The 18,287-nt window shown below is 43.5% G+C and overlaps 3 protein-coding genes across 3 annotated transcripts in view; 1 reads left to right on the top strand and 2 right to left on the bottom strand.

Moving 5' to 3' along the window:
- The window catches only part of LOC120065005 (dnaJ homolog subfamily C member 16-like), a 32,835-nt gene extending 29,876 nt beyond the window's left edge, over window positions 1-2,959 (top strand). The window contains exons 14-16 of the mRNA XM_039015639.1: window positions 1,591-1,680; window positions 1,804-1,974; window positions 2,246-2,959. Coding sequence (XP_038871567.1) covers window positions 1,591-1,680; window positions 1,804-1,974; window positions 2,246-2,816 — 832 coding nt within the window. The 3' untranslated portion in view covers window positions 2,817-2,959. The remainder of the gene's footprint in view (window positions 1-1,590; window positions 1,681-1,803; window positions 1,975-2,245) is intronic.
- A 1,565-nt stretch (window positions 2,960-4,524) lies between these two features.
- Window positions 4,525-10,728, bottom strand: LOC120065004 (cytidine deaminase-like). Its single transcript, XM_039015638.1, has 4 exons — window positions 10,442-10,728; window positions 9,395-9,506; window positions 5,258-5,315; window positions 4,525-5,071 (listed from the first exon to the last, which is right to left on the bottom strand). Exons 1-4 carry the CDS (start codon window positions 10,629-10,631, stop codon window positions 4,931-4,933), a joined length of 501 nt encoding a protein of 166 aa, XP_038871566.1. The 5' UTR covers window positions 10,632-10,728; the 3' UTR covers window positions 4,525-4,930.
- Window positions 10,729-11,222: 494 nt separating this feature from the next.
- LOC120065570 (trypsin-like) lies at window positions 11,223-16,770 on the bottom strand. The gene is made up of 6 exons (XM_039016634.1): window positions 16,757-16,770; window positions 16,271-16,380; window positions 15,895-16,045; window positions 15,357-15,498; window positions 14,963-15,220; window positions 11,223-11,853 (listed from the first exon to the last, which is right to left on the bottom strand). The coding sequence occupies exons 1-6, from the start codon at window positions 16,768-16,770 to the stop codon at window positions 11,701-11,703; spliced, it is 828 nt and encodes a 275-aa protein (XP_038872562.1). The 3' UTR covers window positions 11,223-11,700.
- Between the last annotated feature and the right edge of the window lie 1,517 nt (window positions 16,771-18,287).

Genomic DNA, 18,287 nt, shown 5'->3' with positions numbered 1-18,287 from the left:
TGCGTTTGAGCCAATCAGTGTTGTGATAAGGTTGGGTGGTATACAGAAGACTGGCTTACTTGGTAAATGACCAAGTCCATATTATGGCAAGAACCAAGAACAGGTCAAATAATCAAAGAAACGACAGTCCATCATTACTTTAAGACATGAATGGCAGTCAATCCGGAAAATTTCAAGAACTTTGAAAGTTTCTTGAAGTGCAGTCGCAAAAACCATCAAGCTTTATCTATGATGAAACTATCTCATGAGGACCGCCACAGGAAAGGAAGACCCAGAGTTACTTCTGCTGCAGAGGATAAGTTCATTAGAGTTAACTGCACATCAGATTGCAGCCCAAATAAATGCTTCACAGAGTTCAAGTAACACACACATCTCAACATCAACTGTTCAGAGGAGACTGTGAATCAGGCCTTCATGGTTGAATTGCTGCAAAGAAACCACTATTAAAGGACACCAGTAAGAAGATAATTGCTTGGGCCAGGAAACACGAGCGATGGACGTTAGACCAGTGGAAATCTGTCCTTTGGTCTGATGAGTCCAAATTTGAGATTTTTGGTTTCAACCGCCGTGTCTTTGTGAGACGCAGGTGAACGGATGATCTCCGCATGTGTGGTTTCCACCGTGAAGCATGGAGGAGGAGGTGTGATGGTGTGGGGTGCTTTGCTGGTGACACTGTCTGGGATTTATTTCGAATTCAAGGCACACGTAACCAATATGGCTAAAACAGCATTCTGAAGCGATACGCCATCCCATCTGGTTTGCGCTTAGTGGGACTATCATTTGTATTTCAACAGGACAATGACCCAAAACACACCTCCAGGTTGTGTAAGGGCTATTTGACCAGGAAGGAGAGTGATGCATCAGATGACCTAGCCTCCACAATCACCCGACCTCAACCCAATTGAGATGGTTTGGGATGAGTTAGACCGCAGAGGTAAGGAAACAAGTGCTCATGATATGTGGGAACTCCTTCAAGACTGTTGGAAAAGCATTCTTCATGAAGCTCGTTGAGGGAATGCCAAGCCTGTGCCAAGCTGTCCTCAAGGCAAAAGGTGGCTCCTTTGAAGAATCTCACATATAAAATATGTTTTGATTTATCTGACACCTTTTTGATTACTACATGATTCTGTATGTGTTATTTCATAGTTTTGATGTCTTCATTGTTATTCTACAATGTAGAAAATAGCAAAAATAAAAACCCTCGAATGAGTAGGTGTGTCCAAACTTGACTGTAACTATATCTAAGTTTAGCTTTTTTTGTGAACCAGAAAATCTATAGCCAACTCATTAATTCTTCTTTGTAGTATACCCCTCTGGTGTTTGCTTCCACAAAAGGCTCCACAAGCCCGGCATATATTCTGTTATCAGGATTTGTTGAGACAGTATTTACAATAGAAACATGTAGAATCACATTTGTCTTTCTGAAATATACTTGGAAAGCCCATGATGCTGCATATTTTTATGTTAGGAGAGTTAACTCAACCTTAAACATTGACTTTTCAGTCAGTGTCTGTAGTCGAATGATAAGTCATACGTCTTCTGATAGCAGACAGACATACAGCTGTTCTCTCACCGTTTCTTCATCACTAGTGACTCGGGTGAAGAGAAGCCTCCCCAAAAACCAAAGCCAAAGAACCCACCAAAGACTGACGACTCACCTGGTAGAGCCAATACTTCCAGGTAACAATAAAATAAGTGTGTGAAAATGTGGGAAGGCGTGCGTGGCATGCATGCGCAAGGATATTGCTCTTCAGTATCATGAGTATTCACACTCTTCTCTCCTCTCTCTCCCCACCCTACCAGTCGTCCTCCTAAGAAGGACTTTGTGGAGGTGACGGAGCTGACAAACATCACCTACATCAGTAACTTGGTCAAGCTGAGACCTGGTCACATCAACGTGGTCCTAGTCCTCACTGACACTTCCAAGAATGCTCTGCTCAGGAAGTACGCCAAAGAGGTCTTCTCCTTCTCCGGGTAAGATGCAATACACTGCTTAGCCTCTCTTGCAAAATATATATTTTTTGTAATATATAAATGAGTGAGACAAACATGTATAAATAAAGGTTACAGAAAATGTACTGCGTTAGAAAATAACCTCAACACTTTATATTGTGTCAGAAATGAAATGCATTCTGTGTTATATTGTATTATGCTACACTTGCGCTAGTAATTAGTGTATTTATGTGCTACACTCACTCTGTCTCTCTGTCTGTGATTGTGTCTGTCTCTCTATGCCCACCCTCAGGACCCAGACCCTACACTTCTCCTTCCTGAATGCAGACAAACACAGCCAGTGGATGCCATCTCTCCTGGAGTCTTGTCCTACTGCAGCCCGGGCCCTGACCCACGGAGAGGAGGAGGAGGAGGGGGGAGGAGGAGAGGGGGATGAATACTCCTCTCCCTTCTCAGGTCGTCCCAGAGACTTCACAGGCCATGTTCTGGCCCTCAATGGACACAAGAAGTACTTCTGTCTCTTCAGACCTGTCTTCACCGGGGACACGGACACTGGCGGAGAGAGCTCGAGCTCATCGTCTTCATCGTTTGACGAAGGCTCCAGGAGAAAGTCTCGGTCAAGGTCGCGATCCCAGTCGAGCTCACGTTCAAGGTCCAGGGAGGAGGGGGGTTCGTCAGGTAGGGGAGGGAGGGGTGGTGGGCGGTCCTCCAGGGCTACCAGTCTGGAGGTGCACCATAAGCTAGACAGGCTGGGGCTGTGGATGGAGAGGCTGATGGAGGGGACTCTGCCCAGGCACAGTGTCCCTGGCTGGCCTGGGCTGGACACCACCTCCCCAAGCTCCAGCCCCGCTCCCCAGAACTGAGGAACCACACTGGACTGGACCCGACCGGACCCCTATGAAGTGTAAATGACATTTCTGCAGCTTAAACGTAGCCAGTAGTCATTATGCAAAGCCAATGAATAATACAGAAGATTTAATATAACCCTATAAAGGATACTAACCTGGTCCCAGATCTGTTTGTGCTTTCTTGCGAATGCCAACTTCAGGTGTGACAATGGTCATAGGAGTTGGCCAGACGGCACAAACTGATCCGGGAGCAGGCAAGAAACTGAAGCTCCATTTACCCTATCACAACAATCATTTTTTACTTTAGCTTTAGGGACTGTAGGTGAAGCTTCAAATGCACTGATCTTGCCATTGTCTTTCATAGGAAGCTGTTAACCCAGAATTAGGGCTTGAGACAATTGACGTGTTGCACTGACTACTGTATGTTTGGATATTTTGTTGTAAATAAACACCAAGGGCCCTATTCAATAACCACTGGCTCTTACGATTTAAAGAAAAGGGGGGGGGGGGGGTATATTATGTGCAATTCAGAGGCGGCTGGTGGGGTGAGCTATAGGAGGACAGGCTCATTGTGATGGTTGGGATGGAATCGATGGAATGGAGTCAAAAGTTGTTTCCATGTGTTTGGTACCATTCCGTTGATTCCATTCCAGCATTACAATGAGCCCTTCCTCCTATAGCTCCTCTCACCAGCTGCCTCTGGTTCAATTATGGGGGGGGGGGGGGGGGGGGGGGGGGGGAGTACGTAGGTTAGGATCCATGTACTGAACAAAATAATGTGAAGCAAAAAAAATCTAATGTACAGTTTTAAACTAGGGTCATGTTCATAGGAATACATGTTTGAAACAGGATAAACAAGCTCGTTTTTGTAGCACAAATTCAGGTATTACCTCCCTTTTCACTACATTTTCTCCTATTTCATGCTTACTGAACTTTACCACAGTAACACTGGACTAAGGTCAGTTGTGCGTATTCTTTCCTAGGGGTTAGGACTTGGGGTTGCTTGTTCCTAGCTGGTTGAATAGAGCCCTTGGTGTTCTGTGCTGCTGCTCAGGGCCAGATCCCCAAGCTGGAGATCTCAGTACAACTCTTTTTATAAATATTTCTTCCCCTTTGCAGATCAGGCGGAAAGGTTGAATCATCCTTCTGTCTCGTTTCTTTTCTTTTACTTTCGTTTCGAGTCCGTGCCCTTAAATATACCGCTCTGGGTTTTATTGCATGTCACTGTCAGAAGAATATTCTGTGTTGTCACACGAGATTTGCAAAGCGACATCAACTTTATTCCACAACTCTTTCCTTCCTGTACCTCATGATGTGCTTGTGAACCATTGCTTGTGTGATGATGAGCGACCTTGCCTGAGACCTGAAGACTTTGGTTAAGGCTTTAGCTTAGCGAGCTAAACAGTCTGTGGTTGAAACCGTATATAGTCCGTGGTTCAAACCCAGTCGGTCACACTTGCACCATGTTTGCGTAAGATGTCCTTTACTTGCGTTCTTGCGACAGAATGATTTCCCGCTTCACTAAAGTTATAGATATAAACTACGTAGATATTTCACTTTGCCTGCCTTTTTCATTTTAATGTGTTTCTCGTGTTCAATATTGGTGCTGATGAGAGATTTGACAAAAAAACGTAAATTTGAGATGTTGAACTGTTTAGGAGAATCGGTAGTACTGTCGTCCATTTTTAAACGATTGGTATGAAATGATGTGAATATAGAATTATTTGATGTGCTGTTATTTATTTGATGTAGCCTATATGCTTCCTAACATGAATAAACATTTTCTAAATCTATCACTCACAGGAATAGATTGATGTGGAATAAAGTTACCAGCTAAGTGTGGCAAAATATTATACACATATTGAATACAAATTGATCAATGTACTGTCAGTAACATATTTAAATCTCGATATACATCAACAATGAAAATGCATAAATATCCATCTTTGACATAGCACTACTATCCAGTCCACACATGCTACATAAAATGTCATTTTTCTGGATTAGAATTCTACATTCCGTTACCCCCAATCTACCTTATATCAAAGATTTGTGTAAAAGATATCGATAATTTACAACTTAAGTGTATTTATCTACCCCCCGCCCCATCCAGGTGTTGTTATAACGGGTTAATACTCGTTGGGGATCTTGACGACTTTCTTCATGGACATGTCTTCGGGACCGAAGGAGACAGGAAGCAGCTCGCTGACTTTCATCTCTCTGTATGAGCCGTCTGGCTTGGTCAGGTACACGTCCCAGCTGGCCCCAAACTGGAGAAAAACACGTTGTATATGGAGCATCAGCAAAACTTTATATTTAAGTTTCCTGCTCTATAACTACTTTGGTAATCAGAATGTAGGCATTGTAAAAGAAATAGACCTACTACACCTACAGTGTAGATGAATGACAGACCATTTCTCTTCCTCCTAGGATGCAAGGCTTGAATGATGCTTTACCTCTCTCATGAACTGTCTGCAGCCCCCGCATGGTGAGATGAACTGGTCATGTAAGTCACTGCAAACAAATTGATATAAAGACATTTTACAACACTGTCAATGAGAAGAATACTGTTGTCCTTGCGCTGAGGACAAACTGGAGTCTTCTCTCTTCTGTATCTGGCGCTGAGGACGCACTATGCAACACGCAGGTTGGCATTTATTTGGATAACTCATACTGGAGGCAGCTCTGCAGAGTGGTCACTAGCTGGCACAACCACAAAGTCATATATAATCTCATTTTAAACCTAACTGTAACATTAACCACACTGTTAACCCTAAATGTAAACCAATTATTTATTTTTTCTTAAATAAATATTTACAATATAGCCAATTTTTACTTTGCAGCTGGCCCATCTTGCGGAAACTGCTCAGTTCTGCCTCCAGGGCGAGACTCGTGACGATAAACGTCAACCTGCCTCGAACACATTTGTGTAAGAACATTGATAGTTATCAAGATGTTATAACACTTCCCTGACACTAGGAGTCAGCATTAGACTTGAATTATTGAGATGAGGAATGTACACATATCTAAATGTATTTATCACATACGCCGCATACAACAGTCGTTGACTTTACAGTGAAATGCTGGCTAATGAACCTTTACCAATGTTGGAGAGTTTTACTTTTTTTTTTTTAAATCAAAAATAATAACTAACACAAGGAATAAAATACTCAAGAATGGAGCTACATACAGGGAGTACCAGTATCAGGTCAATGTGCAGAGGTACTCGAGGGAGATGCATGATACAGTGCATTCGGAAAGTATGTAGACCCCTTGAATTTATCCACATTTGGTGACGTTACAGCCTTACTCTAAAATGGATTAAACACATTTTTTTCCTCATCAATCTACACAATACCCCATAATGACAAAGCAAAAAAACGTTAAAAAAAATTGTTGCACATTTTTAACTAAATGGAAATATCACATTTACATAAGTATTCAGACCCTTCACTCAGTACTTTGTTGAAGCGCCTTTGGCAGCGATTACAGCCTTTGGTCTTCTTGGGTATGACGCTACAAGCTTGGCACACCTGTGTTTGGGGAGTTTCTCATATTCTTCTCTGCAGATCCTCTCAAGCTCTGTCAGGTTGGATGGGGAGCGTCGCTGCACAGCTATTTTCAGGTCTCCAGAGATGTTTGATCGGGTTCAAGTCCGGGCTCTGGCTGGGCCACTCAAGGACATTCAGAGACTTGTCCCGAAGCCACTCCTGTGTTGTCTTGGCTGTGTGCTTAGGGTCGTTGTCCTGTTGGAAGGTGAACCTTCGCCTCCAGTCTGAGGTCCTGAGCGCTCTGGAGCAGGTTTTCATCAAGGATCTCTCTGTACTTTTTCCCATTCATCTTTCCCTCCATCCTGAATAGTCTCCCAGTCGCTGCTGCTGAAAAACATCCCCACAGCATGATGCTGCCACCACCATGCTTCACTGTAGTGATGGTGCCAGGTTTCCTCCAGACGTGACGCTTGGCATTTAGGCTAAAGAGTTCAATCTTGATTTCATCAGACCAGAGAATCTTGTTTCTCATGTTCTGAGAGTCCTTTAGGTGCCTTTTTGGCAAACTCCAAGCGGGCTGTCATGTTCCTTTTACTGAGGAGTGGCTTCCGTCTTGCCACTCTACCATAAAGGCCTGATTGGTGAGTGCTTCAGAGATGGTTGTCTTTCTGAAAGTTTCTCCCATTTCAAAGAACTCTGGAGCTCTGTTAGAGACCATCAGGTTCTTGGTCACCTCCTTGACCAAGGCCCTTCTCCCCCGATTGCTCACTTTGGTCGGTCGGCGAGCTCTAGGGAGAGACTCAGTGGTTCTAAACTTCTTCCATTTTGAGAATGATGGATGTCACTGTGTTCTTGGGGACCTTCAATGCTACAGAAATGTTTTGGTACCCTTCCCCAGATCTGTGCCTTGACACAATCCTGTCTCGGAGCTCTACGGACAATTGCTTCGAACTCATTGCTTGGTTTTTGCTCTGACGTGTACTGTCAACTGTGGGACCTTATATAGACCTTTCCAAATCATGTCCAATCAATTGAATTTAAGTGGACTCCAAGTTGTAGAAACATCTCAAGGACAATCAATGGAAACCGGATGCACCTGAGCTCAATTTCGAGTCTCATAGCAAAGGGTCTGAATAGTTACGTTAATAGTTAGTTTCTATTTCTGTTTTTTGCTTTGTCATTATGAGGTATTGTGTGTAGATTGATGAGGAATTATTTTTTAAATCCATTTTAGAATAAGGCTGTAACGTAATATCTGGAAAAAGTCTAGGGGTCTATATACTTTCCGAATGCACTGTATATACACAGGTATGTGGACACCCCTTCAAATTAGTGGATTTGTCTGTTTCAGCCACACCCATTGCTGACAGGTGTATAAAACCGAGCACACAGCCATGCAATCTCCATTGATAAACATTGGCCTTACTGAAGAGCTTACTGAAGACTTTCAACATGGCACCATCATAGGAGGCCACTTTTTTAACAAGTCAATTTGTCAAATTTCTGCCCTGCTAGAAGCCCCCGCGGTAACCTGTAAGTGCTGTTATTGTGAAGTGGAATCGTCTAGGAGCAACACCGGCACAGCCGCGAAGTGGTAGGTCATACAAGCTCATAGAACAGGACCGCCGAGTGCAGTGTTGCGTAAAAATCTTCTCAATTGCAACACTCACTACCGAGTTCCAAACTGCCTCTGGAAACAACGTCAGCACAATAACTGTTCGTCGGGAGCTTCATGAAATAGGTTTCCATGGCTGAGCAGCTGCACACAAGCCTAAGATCACAATGTCAAACGTCGGCTGGAGTGGTGTAAAGCTCGCCACCATTGGACTCTGGAGCAGTGGAAACGCTTCATATGGAGTGATGAGTCACGCTTCAGCATCTGGCAGTCTGACGGACGAATCTGGGTTTGGTGGATGCCAGGAGAACGCTACCTGCCCCAATGCAGAGCGCTAACTGTAAAGTTTGGTGGATGAGGAATAATGGTCTGGGGCTGTTTTTCAAGGTTCGGGCTAGGCCCCTTAGTTCCAGTGAAGGGAAATATTTACGCTACAATGACATTGTAAATGATTCTGGGCTTCCAACTTTGTGGCAACAGTTTGGGGAAGGCCCTTTTCTGTTTCAGCATGACAGTGCCCCTCTGCGCAAAGCGAGGTCCTTACAGAAATGGATTGTCGAGATTGGCTGTAGAAGAACTTGACTGGCCTGCACATAGCCCTGACCTCAACCCCATTGAACGCCTTTGGGATGAATTGGAACGCCAACGGAGAGCCAGGCCTAATTGCCCAACATCAGTGCCCGACCTCACTAATGCTCTTGTGGCTGAATGAAAGCATGTCCCCGTAGCCTTGTTAGTGGTAGCTCTAGGCTTGAGCTCAGAGCGGATGTTGCCTTTAATCCATGCTTTTTGGTTGGGATACGTTCTTACCGTCACTGTGGGGACGACATCGTCTGTCCACTTACTGGTGAAGCCTGTGACTGTTGTGGTAAATGGCTCAATGTTATCGGATGAATTCCAAAACATATCCCAGTCTGTACTAGCAAACAGTCTTGTAGCCTCGCGTCTGCTTCGTCTGACCACTTCCGTATTGAGTCTATCACTGCTACTTCCTGTTTGAGCTTTTGCTTGTAATGAGGAAGCAGGAGAATGGAGTCATGGTCAGATTTGACAAAGGTAGGACAAGGGAGGGCCTTGTATGCGTTTCTGTGGGAGAATAAAAGTGGTGTAGAGTTTTAACTCCCCTAATGGCACGGGATAAGTGAGGTAGGATTGGTTTTAAGTCTCCCCGTGTTAGTCACCACCCACCAGAAACGCTGGGGCGAGCGGTTTCTTGTTTGTTTATTGCCCCATACAGTTCGTTGAGTGCCAGAGTGGTGTTGGCTTGTGGAGGAATGTTAGACAGCCGTGTAATTATGGATGAGATCTCTCTTGGTAGATAAGAGTCTGCAGTTTACCATGAGAAATTCTTTATCAGGTGACAAAAGCTTGAGACCAGTTGTTATTTATGAAAAAACACATACCGTCTCCTTTCGTTTTCTAGTAAGTCTATGTCATGGGAAAGAGCAGGTGTTCTATAATACTTTGTACACTCGGTGTAGAACTACCTGGCGATAGCGATGGCCTTGAAGCTACGGCATCCCTCTGACACTGCTTTAGCGATGGCGTTCCTCTCTGCACACACACCCAGGTTGTTGCACGCGTTCTCCACATTGCAACCTGAAGAGATGACAGATCACATTTGCTGTCATGTACAGCGCTTTTCACTTGGTTTCAAAGGGCTTAAAACAAAGGTAAAGCAGACAGAGCTGAAGACCTCTCCCCTGTTCTAAAGATCTTATATGATTGATCAATTGATGGATTGGTTGATTGAAAACACCAAACATCCTCTTGCAAAAAAATGTGTCTTTAGGCCAAGGAGATTACTTGGTTTAGATAGTTTTCCCCTAGTTAATCATTAACGGGTTATGCAAAACCAGTCAGTCGAGAACACAATGTACTCAACAAAGTTATTGAAATCCTTTGAATTTACTGACTGTTCATGTATTGTTAAATAACCTAGTTATGCTTGTGCACAAAAAGGCTTCTTGCCCACTTGAGCTAAATTCCTTACTGACTAAATTCTAACTGACTAACTGATTTAATTTCTGACTGAGTAAATTCCAATGCTGAGGGAACAAGTGTGAATAATCTACAGAACTGTAGAACACAGACAGTTACATCATTCTGAACATCACAGGCCTGCTTCATATGTGGTTATTCATTTTGGTAGTTAGTCATGACTCATGAAACAGCTTCGGGAATATTGAGAAACATTGGATTTTACACACTTACATATTCCTGCTCGTGATTAGAAGCAATCTTTATCACAAATTTTGCAGTATAAACGTTACAGGGTAATATTGTATTTTTCAGATTATGCCTATTTCCTGGTTATCTATCTATTCTAAAGTTATCGATTTAAAATGTAGACATTCTGTACATTTTTACTTTACTGTAACACATGCATCTAATGTCGGATCCTTCTCCACTAAGTCTTCCCAGTTCAATATTGTAGCTAAACGACACTGTGTTCCCAGTCAACTTACCTGGTCAAATAAACATAACTAAACATAAACTCAATCAATAGATTGAAGTGATGGATGATATCTCACCTGTGAACACTCTGTTGTCGTGGGCCAGGAGGGCAGCCCCGACCCTGAAGTTGCTGTAGGGACAGTAGGAAAACTCCCTGGCCTCCAGGGACTGATGGATAAGCCCTTCTACCGTTACCCTGTCTGGGTGGTGGAGGAGCTGCGACCCCTGGTCCTTACCATGGAGCATCTCGATCTGCAGGTCTCCCATGCTGGCTCTGAGTCTGTCTGTCTGGTGTGAATCTGTGGTGTGAATCTGTGGCTGTACCTGTTGAGTTTCTCTGACTTTCTGTGGAGGTATGAGTATGTCTTGTACTGTAATATATCGGGGGGGGGGGGGGGGGTAGCGGGGGGGCGGTTTGTTTTTTTATAGCCAATCGCCAATCCCTGGTACTTGTATATCCTCCCCCTCTCTGATGGGTCTGGGTGGGTAGGGTGTGTGTGTAGCGGGAAGGGGGTGTGTCAGCTGCATGCTGAGCTGAGTGAACTCTGTTGCGTAACCAGTAGGATGTTGCATATTGTTGCCTTAGCTTACTGTAAATGTTTTCTTTGTGGCAGTGTATAAAGTTCACAGAATGAGGTTTGTGTGCTGGTGAATTTTTTATTTTTTTTTGTAGATGAGTAGCTACTGATTAGTAAAGAGACCGCTTGGTAAAAATAATTATCTTTATTTTTCTGCCCCGTAGTAGGGACATGGGAAAGCACAGAGAAAAACCAAAATAACCTTACAAATGTTATAACAGATGAAATGGATAAGAAGTATGTGTTTGCTAAGACATACAAAATAACATATGAATCGAAATATGATATAGAGGGAAATATGTCAACTAACAGTGCAGACACAGAAGCTTTAGTGTGTCTTAAACGCTCTTTCTGTTTGGTGACCAGACAAAAGAAACCAATCCTTGTGTATTTTCCCGATGTTTTTCAATGGCTGTAAAGTGTACGTAGCTTTTTCTTATTCAACAAAGGATTACATGGGCTGTAGGTTTATCACATTTATACAGTAGATCAGTCTGTCTGCTGTTAACACTATTACCCAGATGCTTTCTAGCAGCAGAAAGACAATATCACTCACTATTGACATATTCAGTACAGCATTCAGTAGCCATAACAGAGAAAATAGACCTGAGTGTATTTTATCCTGTTTTCTAGTAAAAAAAACTGGTGGTAATGGTTTACAGTGGGTAAGTTCAGTATCTATGTCCCATATCGATACACTGTCAGTTTCTGTACATGGTATCCCATTGTGTTCCTTACAAAGGAGAAGACCGGCGTCGCTAGCTGTCGTTCTGAATGATCCACTTGATCCAGCTGATGTACTTCCTGACCTTGGTGTAAACACCAGGGAAGTAGGGGTTGGCACAGCTGATGCCCCAGGACACGATGCCCTCAAAGTGCCCGTTACAGATCAGAGGGCCGCCTGAGTCGCCCTGATAGAATTGATTTGCTTTAATTATCCGCATCAAGAAATTTGCTTGCCATACAGATATACTGGGCATACGCATATCACAACATATGTTCAGACCTGGGTTCAAATACATGCGTGGTTTTTATATAATTATTTATGGTCACACTTTATTTGGATAGTCTAGATTTTCGTCTGTAGATGCTCTACAGATAGTTTATTGATGGTTATTCTATCTGTTGATAAGCAACTGCTTGCTAAGGTTAGGGTTAGCTTTAGAATAAGGGTTAAGGTTCAGATGAGGGTAAGGGTTAGAATAAGGGCAAGGGTTAAAGTTAGGGGTAGAGCTAGGGTTAGTGGATAGTGGCGGTCGGTGCCGTTTAATATGAGGGAGGAACATGAGCATGGCCTTATTTCTATAACAGTATATTGGATGACTATCATTCATATTCCATTCACCCAGCTCAATGTAACATCGATAGGTTCAGGCTACTACATGATACTCGTATTTTCCCTCTATCCATCACGAGGTTGCTACAACCTAGCCGATGAATGAAAGTTTACGTGGGTGCACAGGTTGAGAGGATTTTGAGTAATCAAGGTGACAGACAGTGACACATTCAGTACAACTTTGCACACTCTTACCTGCGTCTAGCTCGTCAAGGGTGTAACCATTAGTCATCTCATAGTCAACATAGCTACTAGAACTAACACGTTAGTAAACCCTCTACAGTCAGAAAGCAGTTTAGCAGTTACTCTGGCGCATCCCAGTATCAAGAAATTGATCAAACCAAAAGCTGACTCGGAAGAGTTCCAGTGTTGTATAGCCAGCTAGTTAACATAGCATCCCTCTCTGTTTAAGCTCTCTTTGAGTAGGCTAAACTAGCTAGCTGAATTGATGCTAGCTAAGTGAAGGTGGAAAACAAATATACTACGAAATACAGCTGGCATTCTCTCTATCTTGCTTCTTTATAATTTTGGAAGAAATCAACTTGTTCAAAGCTGTTCAACTATTGTCTTTCTCTTTGATTCAACTAAACTCAGCAAAAAGAGAAACGACCTCTCACTGTCAACTGGGTTCATTTTCAGCAAACTTAACATGTGTAAATATTTGTATGAACATAAGATTCAACAACTGAGACAGAAACTGAACAAGTTCCACAGACATGTGACTAACAGAAATGGAATAATGTGTCCCTGAACAAAGGTGGGGTCAACATCAAAAGTAACAGTCAGTATCTGGTGTGGCCACCAGCTGCATAAAGTACTGCAGTGCATCTCCTCCTCATGGACTGCACCAGATTTGCCAGTTCTGTGAGATATTACCCCCCACTTCCACCAAGGCACCTGCGAGTTCCCAGACATTTCTGGGGGGAATGGCCCTAGCCCTCACCCTCAGAACCAACAGGTCCCAGACGTGCTCAATGGGATTGAGATCCGGGCACTTCGCTGGCCATGGCAGAACACTGACATTCCTGTCTTGCAGGAAATCACGCACAGAACGAGCAGTATGGCTGGTGGCATTGTCATGCTGGAGGGTCATATCAGGATGAGCCTGCAGGAAGGGTACCACATGAGGGAGGAGGATGTCTTCCCTGTAACGCACAGCGTTGAGATTGCCTGCAATGACGACAAGCTCAGTCCGATGATGCTGTGACACACTGCCCCAGACCATGACGGACCCTCGACCTCCAAATCGATCCCGCACCAGAGTACACGCCTCGGTGTAACGCTCATTCCTTCGATTATAAACGCGTATCCAACTATCACCCCTGGTGAGACAAAACCGTGACCCGTCAGTGAAGAGCACTTTTTGCCAGTCCTGTCTGGTCCAGCGATGGTGGGTTTGTGCCCATAGGCGATGTTGTTGCCGGTGATGTCTGGTGAGGACCTGCCTTACAACAGGCCTACAAGCCCTCAGTCCAGCCTCTCTCAGCCTATTGCGGACAGTCTGAGCACTGATGGAGGGATTGTGCGTTCCTGGTGTAACTCGGGCAGTTGTTGTTGCCATCCTGTACCTGTCCCGCAGGTGTGCTGTTCGGATGTACCAATACTGTGCAGGTGTTGTTACATGTGGTCTGCCACTGCGAGGACGATCAGCTGTCCGTCCAGTCTCCCTGTAGCGCTGTCTTAGGCGTCTCACCGTATGGACATTGCAATTTATTGCCCTGGCCACATCTGCAGTCCTCATGCCTCCTTGCAGCATGCCTAAGGTACGTTCACGCAGATGAGCAGGGACCCTGGGCATCTTTCTTTTGGTGTTTTTCAGAGTCAGCAGAAAGGCCTCTTTTTAGTGTCCTAAGTTTTCATAACTGTGACCTTAATTGCCTACCGTCTGTAAGCTGTTAGTGTCTTAACGACCGTTCCACAGGTGCATGCTCACTGTTTATGGTTCATTGGACAAGCATGGGAACAGTGTTTAAACCCTTTACAAAGGTCTGAAGTTATTTGGATTTTTACGAATTATCTTTGGAAGTGCTAGCTAGCTGTAACTTGCTTTCAGTACTACATTAATTCTCTGATCCTTTGATTGGGTGGACAACATGTCAGTTCATGCTTCAAGAGATAGGTTGTCATAATTACTGTGTAAGTCTATGGAAGGGGGTGAGAACCGTGAGAACCATGAGCCTCCTAGGTTTTCTATTAAAGTCAATGTACCCGGAGGAGGACAGACGCCAGCTGTCCTCTGGCTACACCATGGTGCTACCCTACAGAGTGCTGCTAAGGGTACTGTAGACCTTCATTGCAAAACAGTGTGTTTTAATAAATTATTTGGTCACGTGAAAATATTTAGTATAGTTTTATCTAAAAAGGTAACTTTTAAAGTTTTTTAATACTATTTTCAAATACCTGTTAATTGCATGGGAGTGTATTTGTGTATTTTCAAATACATTCCAATATTCAACTATTTAATAATTGAAATACCTTATAGTATTTGAACCCAGGTCTGCATACGTCATGACAAAAAGTAACTTACAGTCTGAAATTCAGACACAGGCTCCACATTCCTGTCTCCATTCTAGCATTCTACTTAGAATGTACAGTATGCCCGAGACGACATTACTTAATTCCAAGTAGTATGGTAGTGTGAATCATGGACACTGAAATAGAGCCACAGATCTCTTCTCTCTCACCTGACAGGAGTCCTTCCCTCCGAAGGGAGAGCCGGCACAGAGCATGTTGTCTGTGATGCTGAAGTAGTAGTAGTTCTGGCAGTTGGTGATAACGTCAACATCCACAGCTTGGAGCACGGGGGACAGGTAGTAGCTGAAGATATTGGTGACCCCCCAGCCGCTTACCGTACAGGTCATTCCCCGTTGCAACGGGGGCGTGTCCACTCTGGGCAGGATGGCGGGCTGGATGTTGGCGTTGAGATTCACTGGCCTCTCTAGCTGATGGAGGGATGGAGAGGGAGAGAGAATTGATTCACTTGTTCATTAATTTATCCATCAATTAATCAGACCAATCGATAATATACAGCGAGGGAGTACAGGGAAGCCAAAGCTACTGTCCATCGTATCAGCTTACTTTGAGCAGCATGATGTCGTTGTCGAACGTCCTGTAGTTATACATGTAGTAGACCAGCACATTGGAGACGTTGAACTCCTGCTCAAAGCCTTCCACTCTGGATAGACTGTGTTCACTGAGTACCACTTTGATCAGGTATGCCCTGTGGATCGAGAGGAGCGGAAGTTAGGACTCCAATCTGGCAACTAGCATGAATCATTCCACTTAATTCTAAAAACACACTATGGAAGATGTCCGCTGTTCAATGGTTATTTCAATAAATAGTATATCTATTGATTCTTGAAGAATATACATTAGAAATGCCCTACTATGTCCCATCATAACCCCAAATCTAGTGGGTGTAGTACAAGAGGTAGTCTCACTTGGCAGAAGACTCTAACCCCGTCCCCAGGCTCAATTGCTACCGCATAGGTTCGGAGAGAGTGCCAGCTGGTGGACAAGATTAGCCAGACTCATAGAGCTCCAGACACAGTGGCTGTGGGAAGCTACTGTCCATCAAAGAAACTGTACAAGGTGAAATAGAAGTTGAATTACTCACGGTCTCCAGCAGTGGGCAGCAGACACCACCCACTGAGGGTGTATGAGGGTCCCTCCACAGTAGTGGTATTTGTTGTACTGGATGGAGGCTTGGTATGTTATAGAGTAGGGTGTTACCTCCAGACCCCCAATGATCCTCTGGCCCAGTACTCCTAAAAGGAGAGGAGGGACAAAGGAAAGGGGGCAAGAGAGAGTGGTGGGGAGGGAGGGGGGAGAGAGGTAGTGAGGGAGGGGTAGGTGGTCGGGAAGGAGAGGTGGGGGGAGGGAGGAAGAGAGGGTAGGGGGTGAGGAGAGGGGGAGAGAGAGGAGGTACTTAAAGGTAAGATTGACATCTGCCGAATCATTTCTATGCCCAGTATCATACATTGGTTCTATACCTCTGATTGTGAGGATGACCAGTAGGATCAGTGATACTTGACATGATTCTGCCATGGTAATCTGGTCTGATCTGGCTTGGTCTGGTCTATTTGGACTGGATTGGTCGGTTCTAAAGCAGACAGAAAAGCACACTGGGAAATATTTTACTCCATATTTTTACTGCCATTAGACATTCAGGAACATGCCACATTAAAGACTTTAGATTTATAAATGTACCACTAATGTAGACATAACATATTTGTGCAATTCGGTAGCACTTAATAAAAACTCCACGTAATACAGCATTTATATTTGATTAGTAAGTAGTTTATTTATTTATGGACCATTTAATTGTAAATGTTAGTAACCTTATTCACACATTTATAGTATAAACAGCTTTTAAAGTATTTAATAATGATTCACAAGTTCATTCATAAGTTTAATATAGGTCCTTATGAAACATTTACGAATCATTAGTAAAGTAATTTTATAATGTAATTTCTTACAAAAAGATGGACATTCCATTGCTAAACATTCCAGCAGTACTTGATGCTCCTAGAACATATCAATGGTTAAACAATAAGCACACAATACAGAGGATGTTTTAAGAAAATAGTCACACTGTTGTAATAGTGTGATGTGCATCTTCAGACACCCTCTTTGCTAAGTAAAATAGCGTTTTTTTGCGTCCCAAAACGCTAACATAAGCAAGTCACTCCTTAGAGCAGTGTAATCTTGGTTAACCCAGAACTAAAATCGTGTGTAAAGTTCAGAGTCCATAAGTGAAATCATAGTTTATCAAACTACCAATTACTTCACACTAGAAGAAGTTAAGATACACCAAAGCTACCCTTAGGAAAAATATATTTAGAGCTACTTTAAAAAAAAAAAGTAGTACACTACATCCTAGCTACTAAGGGAAAAATTCAGTGGAGGCTGCTGAAGGGAGGACGGCTCGTAATAATGACTGGAACTGAGCGAACAGAATGGCATCAAAACACATGTAAACCATGTGTTTGATGTATTTGATACCATTCCACCTATTCCGCTCTAGCCATTACCACACGCCAGTCCTCCCCAATTAAGGTGCCACCAACCTCCTGTGAAAAATGTATCATATCTTAATCAGAAATGTCAGACTGCATATTGCATTAACAGATCACTCTGGAGTCAGATGTAAAGAGAATGTGTCTATTAAACACAAAAACGATGTTCCAGTGAGGATTAGGCAGGTCTGATGCTGAAAAAGAAAGGAAATTCTTGCCTATTTCACCCTGTTCTTAGTGTGTAGTTCCAGTAGTTAGCTACCCTGCTACATGGCACAAAAAAAAGCTATTAACTACTGAAAACTCTACCAAGATTTGAATTAAGTTCAACTACCACCAAGCTTCTGCAAAATAAAGTTGAATTGCTAGTTGAACAGCATGTAGTTCACTACTTCACAACACTGGGTGGGAGTTGGCGTCTCCACCCTCGCAAAAGGAAACTCTGTCAAAGCCGCCTCCCACTTTCGCTAATTTCACCACACATGCGAAGCAGTCAAAGTTTAAGCACCTCCCTCGCCAAATTAATATATCCAAATAATCAGTGACGAAAACCCAGGTTTGGGGTTAATGAAGAGATGGCTGGATGTAGGTTCCGTGTTTTCCGATGAAGCTAGCAGTAATGAGGGAGAGGTGGGCGTCGAGGAAGATTGACGTCAAGTACAAACAGAATGAGCTTTACTCCAGTAGCTCTGGAGGTGAATTAGAAGAGAATGAGGATGAAATACTTGGTGTTGTGAGGAATCTGGTCCAGCAAGAGTTATTTTTTATTTTTTTAAGTGGACCCCTGCCTTTTGGCTGACCCATATGTGGTTTCAGGTTGGGTGAAAAAGGACTTGGGTACTGTTGAATCGGTGAAGGTAACCCGAAGTGATACATTTCTGTTTCTTCCACCCAGAGGAAGCAGGTGCTCTGCGCCACGTAAATTGTGAAAATACCTGTTACTTGCTTTACTTTCAGCAAAGGGTGCTATTGGAAGGAGTGATTACTGGGG

The sequence above is a fragment of the Salvelinus namaycush genome, chromosome 20, assembly GCF_016432855.1.
Source record: "Salvelinus namaycush isolate Seneca chromosome 20, SaNama_1.0, whole genome shotgun sequence".
Classification (NCBI taxonomy): domain Eukaryota; kingdom Metazoa; phylum Chordata; class Actinopteri; order Salmoniformes; family Salmonidae; genus Salvelinus; species Salvelinus namaycush.
The sequence above is the reverse complement of the archived record's forward strand: the minus strand, read 5'-3'. Positions and strand labels throughout refer to the sequence as shown.